The 21,480-nt window shown below is 48.8% G+C and overlaps 1 protein-coding gene across 3 annotated transcripts in view; it reads right to left on the reverse strand.

Annotated features, from left to right (window-relative positions):
• The window catches only part of FLNB (filamin B), a 73,618-nt gene that overhangs the window by 43,888 nt on the left and 8,250 nt on the right, over nt 1–21,480 (reverse strand). For all 3 annotated transcript variants that reach the window (XM_056336959.1, XM_056336960.1, XM_056336958.1), the window contains exons 2-4: nt 4,668–4,916; nt 3,582–3,679; nt 2,552–2,699 (exon numbers count right to left, since the gene is read on the reverse strand). In XM_056336959.1, coding sequence (XP_056192934.1) covers nt 2,552–2,699; nt 3,582–3,679; nt 4,668–4,916 — 495 coding nt within the window. The remainder of the gene's footprint in view (nt 1–2,551; nt 2,700–3,581; nt 3,680–4,667; nt 4,917–21,480) is intronic.

Here is a 21,480-nt window from a genome sequence, read left to right on the forward strand (position 1 = left end):
ATTTTACTCCATTACCAGAACTCTGCCATACAGACACCACTCAGATTTATTATTCTTTGAAAGCCGCTCAAACTACTTTGCCAGAGTGAACACTGTACAAACTGCATGCAGGAACCTCTTCAAACCATGAAAAGCCTGCAATTCAGTGCCACTTCCCCTGAACTTTTTAGTCAGAGTTTCCTTGTTCCCCAGCACAGGGCCTGCTACAGCACGCAGTTTACCAGCAGGGTTTCATCATCTCCCTACACGTAGCCCCAGGTCACGACACCTGTCATGCTGGTGTCAGACTGAGTGGGTGGAAGAACTTCCCAACGTTGCTGGTTCCAGACTAGCCTAAACATATATACCCTTCCGTCCGAGGGAATTACTCCTTGGCTTATTCATAAAACCGTGGGCACTACTGCTCCATAGCACAATTAGTGGAAAGTGCAACGTCTGACAGATTATAAAGGAAGTGGTTGTGAACAACAGAATTCCTAAACTTGTTTATCTTCAGAAAACAATAAGTTGAAAGCAATGCAAGGAAGATCATGTTTTTACTAGGAAATCTGAGCATTCTGATAAGGTGTTAACAATTGACATATTCATTCTTTCAAACTAAGCCCCAGATTATCATCTAGTTTAAACAGCTATAAATTCACTCTGCCTATCTTCAGCCCACCGCACAAGCATTAGGATCTGGTATTGGAGTTAAGTATCCGTCCTTCTGCAAGCACAACGAGGACTGCTCATCCTCAAAGGACAGCATTAGTCACTTTCTTAGCCTACGTTTCACCTCCTGGATTTTACTCTCTTAGAGGAGACCTGCTTTGCCTGGTTCAATGAGAACTCCCCATGCATTACTGATGGTCTGCACAACCCTGCACAGCACCTCTGCAGGCTCATTTCACATCAGGTCTACAGACAGCTGCCCTCGCGGCGGCCAGGGTGCTGCACTGCAACCAAGGCTCATGTTAGGAGGTGACAAGCAACTTACATGGAAAAACAACAATAAAAAATGCTAAGACTGATCTGCTTCACACTTGACAGTCACCTTTTTCTGGAAGCATGAAGACCTGTTACTCATTCATCCAAAAGACCGTGCCCAGTTGGCAGCGAGCCCCTTGCTGCTGGAGTCACTGTTCAGTCCCGACACACCTTAGCAGTCAGAATTGTCAATAACATCTAGTGACTCTGCTTTGGTAATTCACTTTGGGAAAAGATCAATCTTTCAGGAAGAGCCGCTCACCCTTTATAATTTCTATTACAATGGTTCCAGAGCACCATACGCATGAAAGCAGAAGACAAAATAATTCCAGTTTTTGAAAGAGTAAGAACATGACTAAAGCCAGACTTGACAGATTGAGGCAGGCTGATCAGTCACCTACACAGTAAGTGGAGTATAGAAGTCTATACATTTGGAGTCTAATAAATGTGTCTTATGTATCGTGGTTTGCTGTGGAAGGCACCAAGGAAGGGCATAAACCCAAGTAGGGTAAGTGCTAAACCCACTTCTGGCTATAGTGACTGCTCTTCAGTGCAAAGATAATGTCCATGCCCATTCATTCCACTAGTTAAGTTTCAATGGAAAATCAACTTTAAAAAAACCCAACTCACATAAACCCAGAAAAAAATAAGGAAAGTTTTGTTTCTTCCCATTTCACTCTTGTACACCCAATTCTGGAACCCACTAATTCTAAAAATCTTGAAGGACCGATCGATAACAGCCCCCGGATTAAAAAAAAAATTAAAAAAAAATGGAATGGAGAACAAAGTGTAACACTTAAGTGACGTCTTGCTACATACCAAGCATATTAAAGGTAAAAATCTGTTATTCATTTAGTTGAGATCATATTCCAGTCTAGAGTAGAACCACATCAGAAGTTACAGGAAATTATCCATTTAAAAGGTAAGTTGAAAGAAAGGCTGCCTATAGATCTACAGTTGCATAAACACCCATGGACGAGTCCTTCCAATTAGCAAATACAGCCTTTAAAACAAAGGCCCGGCACTACCTAAGTTTGAAGGACTACCAACCCACCTTTGTGCATGTGCAAACGAAGTATTCACACCTCCAATCAATTAAAATAACTTATTTAGAATTAGCCTACCCTAATACACATCTGCCACCAAGCCTGGGAGACTCTGCCTCTACAGAGAGCCTGCTCAGAGAGACGCAGAGATGTGAAGAGGTTTTTTCCTCTTTAAAGGAGCACTTTACCCGGAGAAGCACTCCCTGCTGCATCAACAGCCATCGGCAGCAATACTGCTAGCTTGAATCGCACACCACGGTGGTTTTAGCCCCGTATCATGCTACTTCTTCCAGCTGTGCAGTACGAGGCTGCAGCTTGCAGAACAGGTTCAGAGACTTTGGGGAATTTACATGTTAGAACTAGGAGTGTCTTTTGGACTATATCCACGTATTTCTGAAACTAGGCACCACACCAAGAGTATACAAGTGAAACTTTGAAGTCAGTTACAGTAGGTCTGGAGTTCAACACAAGCGAAAAACCCCACCCAGCTTTCTGAAGAGCTGAACGCTTGGTGCAGCTTAAGCTCACCAAGTCCTTACCTCTGCCATAAGCCCTTGCTTTCTTTGGATTCAGCTTGGGTTTTAAAGGAGCTCCCGGTTTCAGCTTGGCTTTGGGGAACTGGGACAGGTAAGTCATTACAGAGTGCTCATCCACATCAGGGTGGATAATTTCTTCAGGGGTAATAACCTGAAAGACAGTGCAATTAAGCATATTGTACCAGTGCTTGGTTACTGCATGTCAACACAGAAACAGAGCTATGACACAGTCTTACATTTCAAAACCCCCACATGTTAATGTGATTTCTCACATCTATTTTCCCTTTGATACACACAACATCATTTATTATCTCACGGCAAGAAAATCAAGCAGCTCATTATGGTCCCAATGCGGTTTGGGGCTTTTTGTGCCTTAATTATTAGGGGTTCTCAGGAGATTGCAACAAACTGAGCAGGCAGCAAGGCAGGACAACAGTAGCTATGTTCCTCTTGAAAAGCCAACATGGGGATAACTGAAACTGCAAGAATTGGAAACTCATAATCCCGCATGCTACAGCTCTGAATTGCAGTTCTTGCAAAGTGAAACTTGCGACCAGTCTCTTCTCCTGCCCCCACGGCACAAGCTGCTCCCAGAGCTTCAGAGACTTTGGCAATTCTGTCCCAATTTTATCATTATGAAACTATCTGGTTTGCAAATTTGTTCTCCATAGGAAAGCCATCCTTGCAGGTGATTTCCTAAGCCAGTGAGTTTTACTTCTGTGGCATTCAGTGCTGCAAAATTCCATGGACTAAGAGGGCAGGCACCACTACACGTGTGCCTTCCCTCCTACCCTAAATGGTGCAACACCAGCTGCCTTCAGCGGAGACACCGACACAAAATCTTACAGCCAGAGCTCTGAGATGCAACAGGGCATTTCATTACAACTTGCCCTTTCCCAGGCAATTTCACACAAGTTAACTGTAACTTTTGAAAGTGTCCAAGCAACTTGACCTGCTTTCCTCAGTTTAAACCCAAGCTAGTCACAAGCACACAGCTGGCTGCTGTGCTCCCCGCAGGCCTGCACAGCCTCACCTGTGGCACACCCAGCCAGTCGTCTGCCTGCTGCATGGCTTCCCGAGCGTTGTCAACAGGCTTCTTCGGGTCCCAGGTCTCCCAGTCAGGGCACAGGCCTGCAAGCGCATTTCACTTGTTAGGTGTTATCTGCAAAGGAGCTTCCCTAGCTGAAGAAACCAAGCACAAACCCCACAGCCACTTTTACCGCTCTATAGGAAGATATTCAGAGCTTTGCAGAAGTAAACTAGAACAAGACGGAGCACGTGCTGCTCAAACACTTGCAAGATAACAACCAACACCTCCAGGGACCCCAACGACACAGACAGTAACAGCCCGTTCAGAAAGACTCCCACCCACCTTGCCTATCAACTAAAGACGTATAGCTTTTCAGTCGGCCACACAACCACACTGCTTTAAATTTAAGCTGTGCAAGACACCGCTTTAAATTCAGCACAAATACATCTAGCCATCACTTATGTTTCACTGGCTCTCCTGCAGCAAATCTGGAAAAGAAAAATTCAACTGCTTGCCACAGCACCCCAGACTGCGTTAGATGAACACCAGCAATCGCACTAGTGAGGCTGTTTTACAGGAAGGTAACGAAACTGCCTTTCTCACACTTCATCACATTATCTGCCTTAAGCTGCACAGCCTCAGCTTGCTAAACACTGACATTTCAGGTAGTGTGCAGCTTCTGGCTGCTCTGTGCTCCCTCTGCAATCCTATTTCAGGAGAACACATGAAGCCTCCTGCTGCGCCCAGAAGTTGAAAGCTTGTTGGCACTCGCTGTGGGAACAAGTCTTTTTTGCATTTAGGAGCCAGCATTTGCGCCTTTGTCCCTTGCACCCAATACAAAGCTTAAACGTGGCGCCTCCAATAATGCAATCACACATTCTGCTTTAGGCCAGTGTTTCCCTTAGCCAAGTCGTTTACAGCTCTTACAGCTCGCTGCTTCCCACAGCTGGCCTCTTTGGACTCAGGTTTTCCTGAAAGCCTCAGTCCTGTCTCCAACTCAGCAGTGAAAACCTCCTCCCATAGGAACAACAGAGCAGCCACAAGGACAGCAAGCAAGGACAACACTGACCATCAGAGGAAAGGACTTACCTGGAGCACAGCTGTCAACAAGAGCCCCCAGTGCCTTCCCATCCTGCCAGTTTTGATTGAAGTTCGTGATTGGCAAGTAAGGAATTTTGTTCTGGATCCAGCCCAGCAGCCTCTGCTTAGGGGTCTGCTTCTTTGCATCATCGTCACCTTCATCCTCCCACACTGGCATGGAAATGGAGTAGTGGAGGATAAGGGTCCATATCAGGCCAAGGATCAACTTCAAATTTCCATCAACTATGGCTTTACTATCTGGAAGACAGAAGACGTACAACAGTTTTATTTCCCGCCTCAAAGGAAAGAGACATGTTTTTAAAATAACCGTGCCTGCACTCATTCCCAGGTAATCAAGGACAAGAGAAGTGACCGAGGTCACTGCAGGCACTTGCTCAGGGCAGAGACACCATCCTTCATGTCCAGCATTAGATGGGAGGGAAGAGAAGAGTCCAAGTACCAAGTGCTCTCCAAGGGTGTTGAGACTTCCCATTGAAGCTTTGCCATGTTAAGCTTAGGAGAACTGGCAGTTTTAAGATCTCTGGTATTTTGCATTTGGATAATAAGTGCCACCTGGTATTTTTAATGGCATTTGTATCTTATGGAAGAGGCCTCACAGCACGTGATGGAGTTCATAAGAACAACATCGCAACCGGGGTGAAACACCCCAGGGCATACCTAAAAGACTCATTTAGGAAACTGCATTTATATATAGAAACATGCCTCCCCACACCACCAATAGTTTGCATTTAAAATGGCAGAAAAAAAAAAAAAAAAAGAAAGGTACTATATGATGGCAAAGCCAGAGTTTGGAATTGGAACAAAGTCCAGATAGATCATGACCTGTGTATAAATGGCAAAGCGGGGAGTGGAGGTCCATCGGGCATCCTTTGCACCACCACGCTCCTGCCTGCACAAAAAGTCATCCCTTCATGCTACAAATTCAGTTAGAAGAAAAAGAAAAACCAGCTCTCGCTTTTCCACGTGATGCTCTAGCCTAGCAATATCCACCACCACAGCAGCCACGCTGCACCTCTGCTTTAAGACACTCCGTGCAGCTAAGTTTAAGGCTGCTGGGTACCAAGATCAGATTGTCGTAAGAAGCTGCCTGAAGGGGCAGGGTATTTTTCTGCATCAGTTTGGCCTTACGAAGTGACTTCTACAGTTCTGTGAATACTCTTGCAGTTTACTTTGGGTTTAGTGAGTCACAGATTGGATGCACTCCTTTTAAGCTTGTAGTTGCTACTCAGGTTGTATTACACTTGTAACAGCTCCAGTTTGCCCAAGTTCACCCAAACCAGGGCTCTTCTGCAATGTTTTGGGATGCCCTCAGCCTGACTGATCCTTTCACTCACAGTAGCACACTACAGCAGTGCATTTTTCTGTTCTTCCTTCCATTTCAGTGAAAACTGTTACAGAAACCCCTTTCTAGTCAACAGAAGTTACAAGTGACCTGGAAGCTTCTGTCTTGCTCTCCAGTTCCCGGAGCAGACAACTACAGTGGTATGAACTCACTTCCATGCCACCAGAATAACTGTACAGGGATCTTATTAAGTCCTAGCTAGCAAAGGAAAAGTGTTCCCTACTTTGACTGCCTTCTCCAGTTCAAACTTAAGAGTGTTCAGAGTCCTGCAAGCTGAGCCTCACCATGCCCAACATCGACTGGGCATGCCTCACCTGCTCCTCTTCAGCTGCAGAGACCACAGCAGCAACCCAATACCATCTTAGCAATACAAAAAGATCTCCTGACTTTCCAAACAAGTGATTATACAGAACAGCAACCAAGAACGGTAAGCACCAGGGTGTTCCCTTTAACCCAATGCTCCAGCAAAGTGGTTAATATTTACATGGTTTCACAATAGGGCGGTATGTCCTGAACAGATAATGCTGTTAACTTCAGACCTTGAATGGTGTTTGGCCTTTCCTGACAGTTAACGTCTGGTTTCTACTCAGATTTTATTTGTATTGGATTTTTATTTAACATCAGTTTTGACTAATCTTACAGGATTATGATAAGTGTCTGCCACTTGACCACTCACTGCCAATTTCCCATCCAGTCTGAGGTATACAATAGATAGCTATGAGGTGATTAAGCTCCGCTGGCTTTTAATTACAGGTTCCAAGGTGAAAGTCTGCATCACACAAGCAGTGTCTCCTAGCAACAACTAAACAGTCCCTGCTGTTACCCACTTCCCCCTCCTTCCCAGCTGAGCTGCAAACTAGTCAGTGGAGGGAAGAAGCTCCCTTACAACCTATTAGGGAAAGCTTTCTTGAAAGAAATCGTATCAGAGCAGATGGAAGAGCTGCATTTTACGTAAGGGAGAGACCCAAAGCCCTGCCAGCGAGCTCACCACTGTGCCTGAGCTCTGCAAACTGAAATTAAGGGGTGCAGTGTACAAAAGCCCCCACTTTTGTGGTGTGAGCCCCCACTGCCCCCCCGTGCCAGCTGCACCTCCATCCCGCACCCCCATGGCAGGACCACCCGCTCACACCATGCTGCTGGACCACACCACCGGCCACTGCATCCCCACACCAGAAACGTCTCCAAACTTCAGCTGTGGATTTATACTGACATCGGCATTTTTTTTACTAGAGTGGACGCAGCAATGATTTAGTATGCTAGAAGTAAACCCATTTCAGAGAGTCATCCAGTGATCCCAGGGAGAAAAGCCAGTGGGACAGAACCACCCCAAGCACACTGCCATGCGCACGTTACTCAAAATAAAACCCGGCTCATTTCATATTTACAGCACATAACTAAAGTCTGTATGTGGATGCGCTGCGGTTACTGCAACAACCAGCCACATGCTCAGAGCCTCCTCCAGCACCCCATCACTATGTCCGAGGGCATGGCTGGGCAGTGGTCCCTGACCCGGGGAAAAAGCGCCTGTGCACAAGATAGCTTCACACTGAAAGCAGGAACATCTCATCGCCTTCATCCAGAGAGGCCAGGCATGGGGCCGCTGCCCAGATGACAGGAAAAGGTCACCGCAGGAATGGGACAGCTCTTCCTCCCCGGGGCTGGTGCCATCCCCACAACTGCACTTTGTTAGCAAAGTTAGCAAGCTCTTACAGCCTCTCGGCTTCCTGACAGGCATAGGCATCTCATGATGTAATTTTTTCCAAGCCTGCTTGTAGGAGGGCTTGTCTGCTTTCATTTGGGGTGGGGAGGAGGGAGAAGAACTCCTAGGCAGGACGGCAGACCTTATCAGCACCCAGCAGAGCCGGCTGCGCACCCTTCCCGCAGGCACCCCGCTCCCAGCTACAGGGGATCCCACCAGCTGCTAAGCCCCGGCTCACAAACTCTATCAGACACAAAAGGACCCTCCATGTTCATGAAAAGACCAGGATCCAGCCCAAGGCAGGCTTGGCTTCCAAGCACTGGTGTAGAGCTCAGCTCCACCCAAGCATTCAGCCTCTTCAGAAAAGCCTCAGCTTTAGTGCTGCCTTTTTAATTAACTGACTAAAAACATTCAGTGCATTCTCCTTGAGGCTTCTCCGGCACGAAGATGCAAGCAGCACCCAGGAAGACAAGCATCTGCTAACAGGTCCTGCACACAGAGCTGGTCCAGAGAACCCGGAAACCCTCTTAGCACCAGGCAATTTGCAGGCATCCCCCTCCCAGCTCCGAGGGCACACTGCCAGCGTAATACTGCCAAGGTTCTGGAAGAGTGAAAAAACCGTGTGTTCCCAATGACACTTAAGCACCAACAATCACTACTGCAGATGCTGCCATGTACCCCAGCTCAGCGGGCTTTCCACTGGATTCCCCCCATTCCCTGGTCTGCTTCAAGACACTTTTTCTGGCCATTCCAGGCTGGAAAACGGATTACGTCAACAGCAGATCTCGCAACGCTGCTTTCCTACTACAAAAATTACTTTTAGGCATACTTATTACTTACACGCTCTATACTTTGCAGCTTTACAGAGCCCTTCAAGCCATGTTTCTCAATTGCTCCTCTGGAGCCCATAGTAAATTTACAACATGGAGATGCACACTTCTCATGGTCAGTGCTTCTGAGCCACAGAGCAACAGCCCAGCCCCTTGAGGATGCACCTCCACCATCAGCATTTGGCTTTCAGCTTCTGCGTGTTTGGTAGATGGGAACAAATTGACCGCTCTCAGCTGCAACGGAGAGCATGTGTTTACTCCACAGCACCAGGAGAGTTTCCCCAGATTAAAGGAGCCTTCTCCACAAAGGCGACTGCTGCCGATCCCCACCTTCCCACAGCTGCGGGAAGCGAGCTGTCGCGTCTCATTCGCCAAGGCAATTTAGCAGCACTGAGTAACAGCACCACCGTAGACAGCTTTAATGTAACCTTTTTTGGAGAAAGCGTGGGCATCCGCATGATTTGTTTTATTCACATTACAATGCTTAGTTAACATCGGCAAGATGCACTTACACGCATGCCGGAGCGCACTCGCGCACTGGTTTGTTGCACCTGGTAGGAAACACGCGCTTTGGACACCGAAGCGCCCGCACCGCTGAGCCACACCACCGCAGGGTACCTGCTGACGGCCACCCGACTTGTGCTTCAAGGGCACGCAGGGAGCCCAGGCATGAAGCAGGAATCCGTGCCACCAGAGCCCTGGCCTGCCTCAGACCGCAGTACTTAGGAGGACTCTGGCTCAACTGGAAACACAGATGAGCAACTGTAGAGGTGCCATCCACAACAGCAGAAGGGCGAGGGCTTTGGAGAGGTCCAGGGGGGTGTTTTTTTGGGGGGTTGGGATTTTTTGGGGTTTTGTTCATTTTGGGGCTTTTTTTCTTTTCATAGAACCAAGGAATTTTGGGATGTTACATGCAAATCCTCCTGACACTCTGCTGTGAACTCCAACTTTCCGAATGCCGTTAGACGACCACTTTCAGACAGTCTGCAAGTTATCACAGCTAGGCGCACAGTCCTGACCTAGCAAGAAGCAGAAAAAGTAGAAACACTCAAGTTTGGATTTAACACAAACCTTTGTTCCCATCTACACTGTTCAATGTGCATTTTAACTTCAGTTAGTCCAACTCTTAAGTCGCTTCCTTCCTCTAAAAGCAAGAAGGATGCAGCCCTTGCTCAGCCGCAGGCAGGCAGAAGCCGTCGGCCGGGCTGGGCTGCAGGCAGCCTACTGCCGAGAGGTCCTGGCATCGGGATGCAGCTCGACATGACCTACACACTGACTGCTGGGGAAAACCTGCCAACCAGACATAAGCTGTTCTGCAGAATCAACGCCACTATTGAACAAGCGAGCACTCACTCTTCTGTTAAAAAAAAAAAAAGAAAAGCCTATATATAGCCTACAACATTAAGTTTTATGTAGGAGTATCCTGCTTCTTAGTCAGCTATTAGGATTTAAGTGGCTGCCTGGTAGGGTGAAGAGGAAAACAGACTGAACCAGAGCTCGTTTGCTTCCCCCATCACACCTCTGAGTCTAGATTGTAATTCTTACTCTTTTATTATCCTATTAACTAAGTGGCACCCAGCCCAAAAAATGGATTATGGCAATTCCATAGGCCAGCAGTACACACCACCAGTCTCAGTCTTGAAAAGGAACCAAGTTTTAACTGCTCAAGCTGACTTATAATTGTTGCTTTATACTAAATATTAATACGATATGTTACACTTGGACTGTTAGTATCACACGCCTTAAAGCACAAAGAAAGACGGTGAAGTGCCCAGCCTTCAGCCAGCGGCATGCCTAGCCTGAGCCAGCAGTGTGACCATCTCCAGACAAATGTCTGTCATTTTTATGGCTTGGGCCACAAAAAACTTCCCAACCCAACCTACCAAGTGGAAAATCACCAGCACAGCAGAACTTGGTCCTCTGTATCTGTGCTCGCAGCTGCTCCAGGAGCAAGCACCAGAACTGAAACCTGGCATTGATCTAAAGCTTGCAAATTCATCCTCTCCAGGAGAGATCCAAGAACTCTACCTGAGGCACATGGCTTGAACTCTACGACCTTCATTAGGTCTCTTCAAAGCTAAATGATTCCACAACTCCAAAAAAACCAACCCAGTGTTACAAACAGGTTTGTGACTGGAATCTTTTGCTGATGTGCAAGTCTGCTTTGCGTTCAGGTTAAGCACAAGTACTACCCGAACTGTGGCAGCGCTCCTTGAACTCTGCCCTACAGCAGAGCTGCAAGTCATTTTCTGTTGGACAATTAGTGGAAACAAGATAAGCTACCGCAGCAGACAGCTTCCTTACTAAATTGAGCTACTGTGCAAAGTCTTGCAAAACAAATGAAGGACTGAAAAAGCAGTTTTTGAGTAGTGCATTTATATATATATATATATTTATTTTTTTTTAAACAGTTTCTCGGCTGAGGCTGAAGTCAACCCAGCTCATTTACAGTCTGGGCAAAGACATCTCATACGTTTTGCTGTTGATCACATATGGAAGTTCTACAACAACCAGCACTCATCTTTGCACCCAGCTTCTCTAAAAAGTGGTCACCTTCTCCAATCGATGTTCTCCCTACTGAAAATTGTGGTTTATGCATTACATGGAAGAACCCAAGATGCATGCTCCTTAACACAAAACAAAGGAGCAGTCTCAACAGCCACCCCTACTCCTTATTTCCAGATGTGGAAGGAAGCTTGTACAGTGCATGAAGTTCAGTTATAGATCACTTAAATGGAGACTGTAGGTATTTTAAATCCCAGTGTCTTGAAGTTTCTGAGCATTTTCCCACCTCCAGTTATTCTCACCTATTGTTAAACAATATAGCAATTGGGGGCCAGAAAAATTAAGCGCTCGCTAAGGTTTAATCTTCTGCAACAGTGAAAACTCCACATTGAACTGAGCTCTTTCAAAAGCCCTGCTCCACACTGTGTCCATACCAAGCAGAACTATGCAGATGAGATGAAACTGAGTGAGCTGCCTAAGGAAATTCTTTGCCGAAGCATACAGTATGTGTTCACAGGCTTGCCGTGCCTGCTAAAGCCATTAGCGACATCCTCTGTAGGGATAATATGTCTTTAAATCAATTACGCGGGTTCCTCTGTGCATTGAGAACATACTGCAACCATTTCCTCCAGTGACCCTTAAGCCCAGGTCCACCTGGCAGCTTCTGGAGCTCGGCACACAGCTTGTCGCCTGCCCGTGTGCAGCCGGCTCATCCTGCGGGAGCCCCGGCTGTGCTCACTGCTCGGAGCTGGCACCAGGGCAGCTGATCTTGGGCCAGTTCATGGATTCCGAGCTGTGACCTGCTAGCCTCTAACGGCAACATGCTCCAGCCGCACTGCATCTCTGCTTCTCAGCAGTGTTCGCAGTTGATGCTGTGACCCATTGGAGAGCTTTCCTCAGCATCCAGCTTAGGTGAACACCAGCAGGCCTTCATCTCATCCGCTCCCAACTTAGCTCCTGCACCCTGCTGAGATGCAGCCAGTGGTCAGCTTTACCAACGAGCCTCTGGGTGTTTGGTACCCAAGGAAGCTATCTTCAGGAAGTGCAAGTGATACACCATGTACGCAGCAGATCCACTAAGGTTTTTACAAGGTGAGCTTTTCAGAGGAGAAATGCCATTTCACTGGAGGGCTTTCAGCACATTAACTGAGTGCTGATCTGGGCACAGACAGGAGGATGGAAAAAATGTTGGGGGTTTTCCTTTTTTATTTTTTTCCAAGGGGATGGAAACCATTTTCCTCTATGCTTACCAGGATGTCTGGTTATTACAAAAGAAAGAAAAAACCAAACCAAAAAAAACCAACCAAACAAAAAAACTACACCAACAAAAAGTTGATTCCTCTGTGAGGCTTATCTTAGGATTTGAGTGATTAAACATTACAATTCAGAGGTTTTCAACAGTTTTTACTTTAATTGGATTTGAAACCCTTTAGATCAGTCAGAGGACTTCAGGCCACTGTTGCATCCATCACCCTGCGCTGTCGACTGGTGCACATCGGGCCTCTGGAAAGGATCTCTTATGAGGTGGAACAGGCAACTGTAAAAATAAGTTCAACTCCAGTCCTTTCAGGGTAGGTTTGGCAAGGAAAAAAAAGTCAGACAGACTTTTAATACAGAAAAGAATAAAAATAATTAAACCAGTGGAGCTCACAGGAGTGAAATACAGATGAAAATAGCTCTGCCCAACTTTTTAATAGGTACCCAGAGACCACTTAAGGCTCACATCCAGAAAAGAAAGGCATAACATGAAACAAGCTGAAGCCAGCAGCGTAACAGCAACAGCAACCAACCCAGCTTCTCCGAGAGAAACTGAAAACACCCAAGGGGGCTGGAAGAAGTCAAGAATTTCAAAATTAGGAATTGTTAGGGTGGGTGGGGAAAAAAAGTCAAACTGCGTGTGGCTTATGATCAAATTCCTTAATCCTTTCGGTCTGAACGCACCTAAGGTTTCCGTGGCCTTCAGAGCCGCTACCAAGTTGTGGACACGAGAAGGTAAAACGTGTGGATCTCGGGCTGCGGAGGAGCCCAGCAAGGGGTGTCAGCGCACGTGCGACCCTGCCACCAGGCGCATCGCCACCGGGGACAGAGGGGTCAGCGGCGAGTGGGGACGCAGCACCGCAGAACCGCGGCTGTCACGGCCCGCCGGGCCCGGCCCGCCGCTGCGCATTCGGGGTGCCCGTCGGTGGCGGGGGGAGCCTGAACGCGCGGCCCCTGCGCAGCAGCCGTGGCCACCAGCGCTGCTCCGCTCCAGGAGCGAGGCCCGGGGCCGCGCCCGCCCTCACCCCGGGCCCCGGCGCGGGGGGCACAGCGCGGGGCACACAGCGCGGGGCACAGCGGGGGGCACGGGGGGGCCACACCGCCCCGGCACCGGGCCCTGCAAGCGCGGACCCCGGGCGCCCGGCACAGCGCACTCCCCGCTGCCGAGCTCACCCCGCCGCCCCCCCGGGCCAGCCCGGCTCCCGCTTGCCGCTGCCCCCGGCGTGCCACAGCGGGCACACGCACCGCGGGCAGCAGCGGGCCCTGCGACCCCCGACCGCCCCCCCCCCCGCACAGGGCGCCCCGCCCGCCTGGGACCTTCCTGCACAACCCCCTCCCCGGGTCGGGGTGACCCAGCAGCCCCCCCCCTCCTCGCGGGTCGGCACGGCCGGCAGCAACCCGCAGACCGGTTCCATCGACCCCGCGGGCTGCAGGGGCTTGGGAAAGCCCCCGGCGAGGGCCGGTCGGCGGCCCCCACCGCCCCCCCACCGCCGCCACCCCGGGTCAGGCGCCGGCGGAGGGAAGCGCCGGGAAACGGCGGGGACAGGCCACGCCAGCCGCCCGGGGGCTGATTAATCACTCGGTGGTAATGACTTGTGAAGGAAAGTCCCCGCAGCGGGGAGCGAACATGCCGGAAAGTGGATTTCTGTGAAATGATGGAGGGAAGGGGGAAGAGAGGATACACACACACACACACACCCCGCCGCCTTTGCCACGCTCTGCTGAGAAATGCTTGGCTCGGCTTCTGAAGCGGAGTGATGGGGCACAAGCTGCAGCCCCTGCCCCGGGCGGGGAGGGGAAGGGGAGCGAGCCTGGGCCAGGGTCCTGCTCCCCACGGGGCAGCACATCCACTGCTGCGGCACAGCCCTCCCACCAGAGCTGGGAGCTATGGCCCAGCCAGCAACACCACCACCCCACTCACAGGAAACATGTTTCATGAAAATTCTAGCCAAATACAAGATTGCCCAAGCCTAGGCCAAAATACTTGTCTAGGAGTCCAATAAACTCGAGGTTATTCCATGCACACAAACAAAAAAAGCACCACCTCACAACAGATCACCTCCTCACACAGCCAGAAAGCCAAGCCTCCGTCAGCAAGGCTAAGCTGATAAACATATATGTGGGTATATATATACACATTTATCCCCCACTGCAGATACAAACATATGAATAAAGCTGTGGAGCCAAATTTCTGCAAGTAACGCAGCAAAACTAAGAATCGTCGCCGAGGCATGAGACTGCAGTAACCATCCCTGCAAGATTAAGGTAATCCCAAACCTCACCAGGTCGCTTCAGGTTGCATCAAGGTTAAAAACCAGGCTAGTTCTTGCAAAGACTTCCCAGGGGCCAGCAGATGCATTAGGTGGACAAGTCATCAGCACTGTGCTGTACCTTCCATTACTGAAGGAAGGTGACCGAGCTTCAGTGCAGGGGACCAACAGGAAGGTCCACCCCCTCAGCACCAGCGTGCTCTGGGGATGGAAAAGGTACAAGAGATGTGGCTACAGAAAGGGAAAAAAGAAAAAAAGCCTTGGCGAGGCAAAAGAGCAACAAGTATATCAGAGGTTTCCAGACATCACAATGACCTCTGCATTAGTGAAGAGCATGTTTACTCACAGTGGGGGTAGGTCAAGATAGTTATAAGAAACAGCATGTAAAATCCTGCTGAGATAAATGAGCCCATTCAGATAGGGCTGTCTAACATCTTCTGTGCGGCAGACACCAGGCACGAAAGCTGCAATGGATGGAGTTTCTGAAGCCAAAACCAACACATTAGAAATTATCAGATGTGATTACTGTTTGGGGAAATCCTTGGCCACAACATACACCAAGATTCAATTTTTCCATCTGAAACCAGAATCACTGCACTGACTGTGATTCACTGTGCACAGGGTTGTTCGAAGGAAATCCCCATTCATGCAGCCCTGCACAGCTCAACCCACCTCCACCCCATGCTGCAGCACCAAGAGTTCAGGATCAGAGCATACTTTGTGGTCTGGGGTTGGTGACACATCAGAAAATACCCTGCCAGTTACTTTAGCTATGCCAAAGATTTGTGGTTTGTCTGGGTTTTGGTAGGTGCTCAGAATCGGAGCCTAACAGCACTGCTCCATACAGGTTTCTTTTGAAGTATTTCAGCACAGATGCCCTGTTACAGATGCTCTACAGCCCTCTGTAGCTTAGTGACAAGTTATTCCAGAATTTATCAGCAGGTCATCTATCTCCATCCTACCATTTCCCTGAGAAGTAATAGAAAAGGTAATTAATCTCCAACAACATGTACTGGTTTTGGCTGGCATAGAGCTAATTTTTCTTCATAGTAGCTGGTATGGGGCTCCGCTTTGGGTTTGTGCTGAAAACAGCCTTGATAACACAGGGATGTTTCTGTTATTGCTGAGCAGCTTGCACAGAGCCAAGGGCTTCTCTGCTCCTCACCCCACCCCACAGCGAGGGGGCTGGGGGGCACAAGGAGTTGGGGGGGGGGGGGGGGGGGGGGGCGACACAGGCAGGAGAGCTGACCCCCGCTGACCAAAGGGATATCCCATACCATATGGCAGCATGCTCAGCTTATAGACCTGGGGGAAGGAGGAGGAAGGTGGACACATTTGGAGTTAGAACCTTTTGTCTTCCTGAATAAGTGTTACCCACGATGAAGCCCTGCTTTCCCAGGGACGGCTGAACACCTGCCTGCCACGGGAATGGGTGCATGAATTCCTTGGCTTGCTTTGCTTGCGTGTCTGGCTTTTGTTTTACTTATTAAACTGTCTTTATCTCAACCCATGAGTTTTCCCACTTTTACTCTGCTGATTATCCCCGCATCCCACCAGGGGGGAGTGGGTGAGCATGGGGCTTAGTTGCCAACTGGGATTAAACCACAACATGATCCTGTTACAGAAAGGCTAAAGGTTTGACTGGCAGAGACATCTTAATGCAAAACGATGCCCTTCTGTGAAGGGGAAGATGGACGACACCCAACACGGGCAGGAGAGCTGACCCCCACTGACCAAAGGGATATCCCATGCATGCTCAGCTTATAAACCTGGGGGAAGGAGAAGGCAGGCGGGGTGGGGATGGGGGGACATTCAGAGTTAGAGTGTTTTGTCTTCCCCGGTAACTTACACGCAATGGAGCCCTGCTTTCCTGGGGATGGCTGAACACCTGCCCGCCAATGCGAACTGGTGAATGAATTCCTTTGTTTGCTCCGCTTGCATGTGCGGCTTTTGCTTTACCTATTAAACTGTCTTTATCTGAACCCATGAGTTTTGTCATTTTTACTCTGCTGATATGGGGCTTAGTTGCCAGCTGGGGCTAAACCATGACACATGCAATTGTATCCCCACTGCAGATCAGAACAGCTGCTTTGGAAATCTCCCTTCAACATCAGAGCCATTTCAACAGTTCATTTTGACATTCAGGCGTAAGTATGCACTCTTAAACACACAGCACCGAAAGCAGCCCTACACCCCCAAGGTGCCACCAGAATACATCTCACCAGGCCACTACCATACAGGTGCTGAACACCTGAAATCAGCCACCATCCTGCCTCCGAGCTCCAGCCACCACCTCAGCATCACCATTCCGGTGCCCATCCAGAGGGGGATGGCACATCTGCACAAGCCAGGCTGCCTTCTGCAGCCATGCACCAAGTGAGGATGCTCAGGGTAGTGGCACAGTCACTACAAACACTGTGCATCCACCGTGCATCCCTGCAGTCCTGGCAGGCACTGCTGCTTTTCCGTGACCACTATGAAGATGTCTTAATGTTTTGTGTGTAAGCCAGCTAGACGTTAGTTCTTCATGAGATTTCCACATACAGACACCTGTCCTCCCCTCCACTAGAAACCATGACCATCCCTGTCCAAGAAGGAAGGAGTCCACTTTCTTCCTGGAATGTCAATCTTTAAATAAAATTTTAAAAAAACATTGTGTTGTGCAGCTGCTTCTTGAAGGAAGCAGTTTCACCCTCTTTCTGGAAGAAGCAGTGACATCATTTGAACATATTTTTGTATACTTGTGCAACGCAGCAGTAAACACGCTTCCACCCGCACACAGCACAGGGCTCACCCCTGCGCAGTCGAGATTTAAGCCCTGTGTGTTTAACAACCCACACAGGATAGCGCTGTGTTTATATGGTTTCAGCTACAAGCCGCTAACGTAAGGAAAAGATGCTTGGCTTGAGGCCCAGGTAATTCATCCGATGGCGGCAGCCACTATCAGACAGACCTCTTTTGAGAGAAGCTTTCATGAGCAGGAGAGCAGCAGTGTATCTGCAGAGGCACAGTCTGCATGGGTGGTCTCTGAGCACCTTAAAGAGGACCATATGGGATTAATGGTACAGCTTGAGCACATATTAGCCACAGCTGTGCGACACACACTTGTGCAGCCCACATACCCGCTCCTCCCACCCAAACTCACTCACCACCCAGCAAAGCTTTGCTTTGGATGTGTGAGTTTTGCATCACTCTGAGCTGCCCGAGGGACCCCCCCCAGCTCACACCAGCTGCTGCAGGCTGGCTGGCCCCAGCCCCCAGTGCCACTCTCCCACACCGTGGCTCCTGTGCCATCCACAGGCTCTGCTCGGGGCCATGCCTCCCTTCTTCCCTGCATAGGCTGCTTCTAGCAAGATGCAGGAGCAGCTCTGCTCATTTGACACCGTCAGCCTAATCCAACTTTGTCAGGAGCTGCTCAGCCGTAACAGGCTCTGGCTGCTAACAGCGTTTCCGAGCTAGCCAGCGCTCAGAGGGATACCACCTTTCCTCTCCAGAGGCTGGACTTTAAGTCTTCCAGCTAAAGGCTTCACACAAGTCTTTCCAAGCTTCACAAGCTCACAGCTCTCTCCCTAGGCTTCAGGGACAGCGCTCCACCACACACACATCGACTGAACAGGGTGCCGGCAATTACCCAAATCCTCACCAGCTGCAAGATCTCATTTTTAATCTGCAGACTCATATTGTTCACATTTGCAGACCTATTGTATTTCACATTTTTAACACAACACACAAAAAAACCCCCACTGGCTCTGGAGGCAATTTTACTAGAGCAGGAACAGTTGCAGTAACATCACAAGCTGCACTGCCTGACCTCCCATACCCCTCCCAGTTACCTACCAGGTTAGGTACAGCATTAGGTTAGCTCATTTGTTATAAATTCCTCCATTTTACCATGAAAAATATTTATTAACATGCTATTACCTCCAGACAGACAGAGCAAAAGCCCCACAGATGTTTGTCCTACTCTTAGACAGAGACTGGGCTGCTTATTTCAGCTTCTACATCTGACCTCAAATACTCTTGCTTGTCCATGTACTGCTTCAGAAGCCCGAGATACTTTTCTTACAGCTAGAGTATGAACTATTCTACAGCTTGTTAAAGCCTGTGTTTAAGTAATAAATCTGGTTAATTAAAATATTTAAGCTTCCTCTGCCTTAGGCAGTGTTTTCAACCAATAGTTGCAGCACTTCACATGAAGCAGATAATTTTCCTCCTTGCAATTAAAAACCTGTTAAAGGTACATAGCTTTTTCAGTTATTTACCTATATCAAAAGTAGTATTTCTTTAAACACTGAACTTTGAACTAGGATACAAAAACCACAGCAAAACCTGAAGCAGATTTGCTGAAGTAGGGTTTTGTGCCACTAACTTCAGGGGGCTTCCCTGGCCCCTGAAGCAGAGTTCGGCAGAGCTTTCCACCCAAGGCACCCCAGGCATCTCCACCATTTCCAGGGCCTGAACTAGCAGCTCCTCACTGGAGTCTGCTGCTCCTGGTGCTTTCACAGCAGAGCAAGCCACCTCCATGAGTTGACCCTTGCAGAACATCTCCAAACTGTTTCCACCCAGAAAGCAGTATATTGGTATATACTCAAGTGAGGATCCCAACAATGATGTGGTTAATTCTCTGGGACAAGGTCTTAGCCATACCCTTGACCAGGAGTCCCACATGCTCCTATGTCTATAACTGCAGACGCCTGCAAGTCATTAGCATGCCAAGTGATACTCACTTAGCAGCCATAATCATCCAGAGCCACAGCACCAAGGGCAGGGCTGAGCCTGACCACTTCACAGCAGCTGTGACCTGAACGCAATTAGTGTTTCTTCACTCTTACATTTTGGGGGAGAGCCTGAACCACTGGAAGACTCTCTCGGGCTTTTTCTAACTTTTTTTGGATGCGCCTACATCTGCACCGCTCCAAGGATCTGCAGGTGCTCCTCAGCAGCCTGATTTTGTGGCCCCTCAAGCAGACATCTCACTTGGTCTTTGTCAATTTGATTGAGCTGGCAATCCTTGCTCTTGCTCACCAGTCAGGTTAGGTCTGAGAAATACTATTAGTACAGGAGCTGGTTTACCAATGTGCAGGCAACCTCTGCCAGCCAGGGTCTTCTCTGACAGCAGTTGTACTGGGTTGTGGCAAGAGTTACCCTCCCCCTCTGGCCACCCATATTTGATAGAGCTCTTCAGTTGTCCAGCACACATGCTGCATGCCCTGTTAAAAGTGTCAGACTCACTTGAGCCAGCATTAGATACCATAACCACAAGGAGTTTCCATGTCTTTGTGCTGACATCTGACAGCCACAGCATCCAGCACTGCTGAGCTCCAGCTGTGGCACTGGAAGTCACTGCCCTTTCAAGATCACCACAAGTTTCCTTACCAGTCACCAGCCTAGCTTCTCTATTTCTTCATAGCTGCATTTTTACAACAAGCGTAAAAGTTACCAAAAGAAATAATCCTCAGAGACAACTAAAGCTGTTTGACTTTTTATTAGACCATTGATCTTGTTCAAGCAGTTACATAAGCTATCAGATATTTGCATGCAGTCACACTGTCGATCAACAGCCAGAACAAAGCTGAAACACCACAATTAGCATCCTGAGTCTTCCCACAGCCAGTACATTAAGTCTGCTCAGACACAAACTCTTCCCTCCCACAGGGGAATCTGACAACAAGCCACATCTGAGGAAGTAACAGCTGCGGGGAGTCACCATGGCTAGCAGTGACACCAGCAAACAGCAGCATCCAGGTGTTGGAGCAGGCTCAAAAGGTGCCTGGGCTTTGGATTATTTGGGAGACTGACAAGTAAAATTACTCCGTCTCTTGCAGAGAGAAAGAAACCCTACCAAAATTCACTGTCTAGCTATGAAGATGAAGTAACACTTGGTATCTTGCACCACCAAGATGACAGTTAGACACCAACGTTGTTTAGCAAACTAGTGTTCCTCATTCTGTAGTGAGGATTGAAAGCAGTCAGATTAATCCAAGATTTGTGTCTCACACCATGACAGATGCAGGGAGTCTTTGTTAAACTGCCAGCTCCCAGCCAGGGAGATGCTGGGACAAATGCAGGGCACTGCACATACCCCCCAGCTCAGGCTCTTCACTCCTGTGGTCCAAGCCCAGGGGACCTGCTGCTACCACTCACCTTGTAAGAAAGTGAGGATCTGCATGAAGGTGAAGGTCACCTGTAAGACATACTCAGTGTTTTAACCTCAAGACCTAGCTAAACTAGCTCAGAGACCTGGCTTGCCGGTTATTTGCTTATGTGAAGTCCACTAAAGCTGCTACACCTACTGCTGCAAGGGTGTGAGAGAAAAGGAATGTAAAACAGTTAATTATACCAATTAAAGGAAGCACAGATATGGCAGGTTAGTATCTAGCCAAGGGGAACAGTATTTCCTCTTCTGTGTTTGAATAACCTTCAGATGCATGTATCACTGGTGTTTGCTCAGAGCAGCTCTGTACACTGCGCCTTCTGCTGCAGGGCTCCAGAGGAGAATTTCAAAGCGTGTTTACATAGCATAGCTCACCAGTTGCCACCTACAGCTGGTTTTAGGCCCACCAACCACGAGAGTGCCCTTTAATACAGGCTCAGAAATACAGACACTTACATTGTCTCCTCACAAGAGCAGCCACAGACTAATCAAAACCAGTAGGCAGCCGCAAGCGCCCAGGGTAGCCCAAAATCGCTGTGGGCTGCGAGCCGTGGAAGAGAGACAGCCGCCAGCATCCCACCCCCAGCCAGCATCCCACCCCCCTCGGTCCAGATGTGCTCACAGCACCTATGCAAGGCACGGGAGTTGGCATTTCAGAGCAGCATGTAATAGCTCAGCCCAGAGCTCATCTCACAGGCAGCCACTCCGAAGTGCCCCCCAGATTTCAGCACAAGTGGGTGGCAA

Source organism: Falco biarmicus, chromosome 4 (genome assembly GCF_023638135.1).
Source record: "Falco biarmicus isolate bFalBia1 chromosome 4, bFalBia1.pri, whole genome shotgun sequence".
Classification (NCBI taxonomy): Eukaryota; Metazoa; Chordata; class Aves; order Falconiformes; family Falconidae; genus Falco; species Falco biarmicus.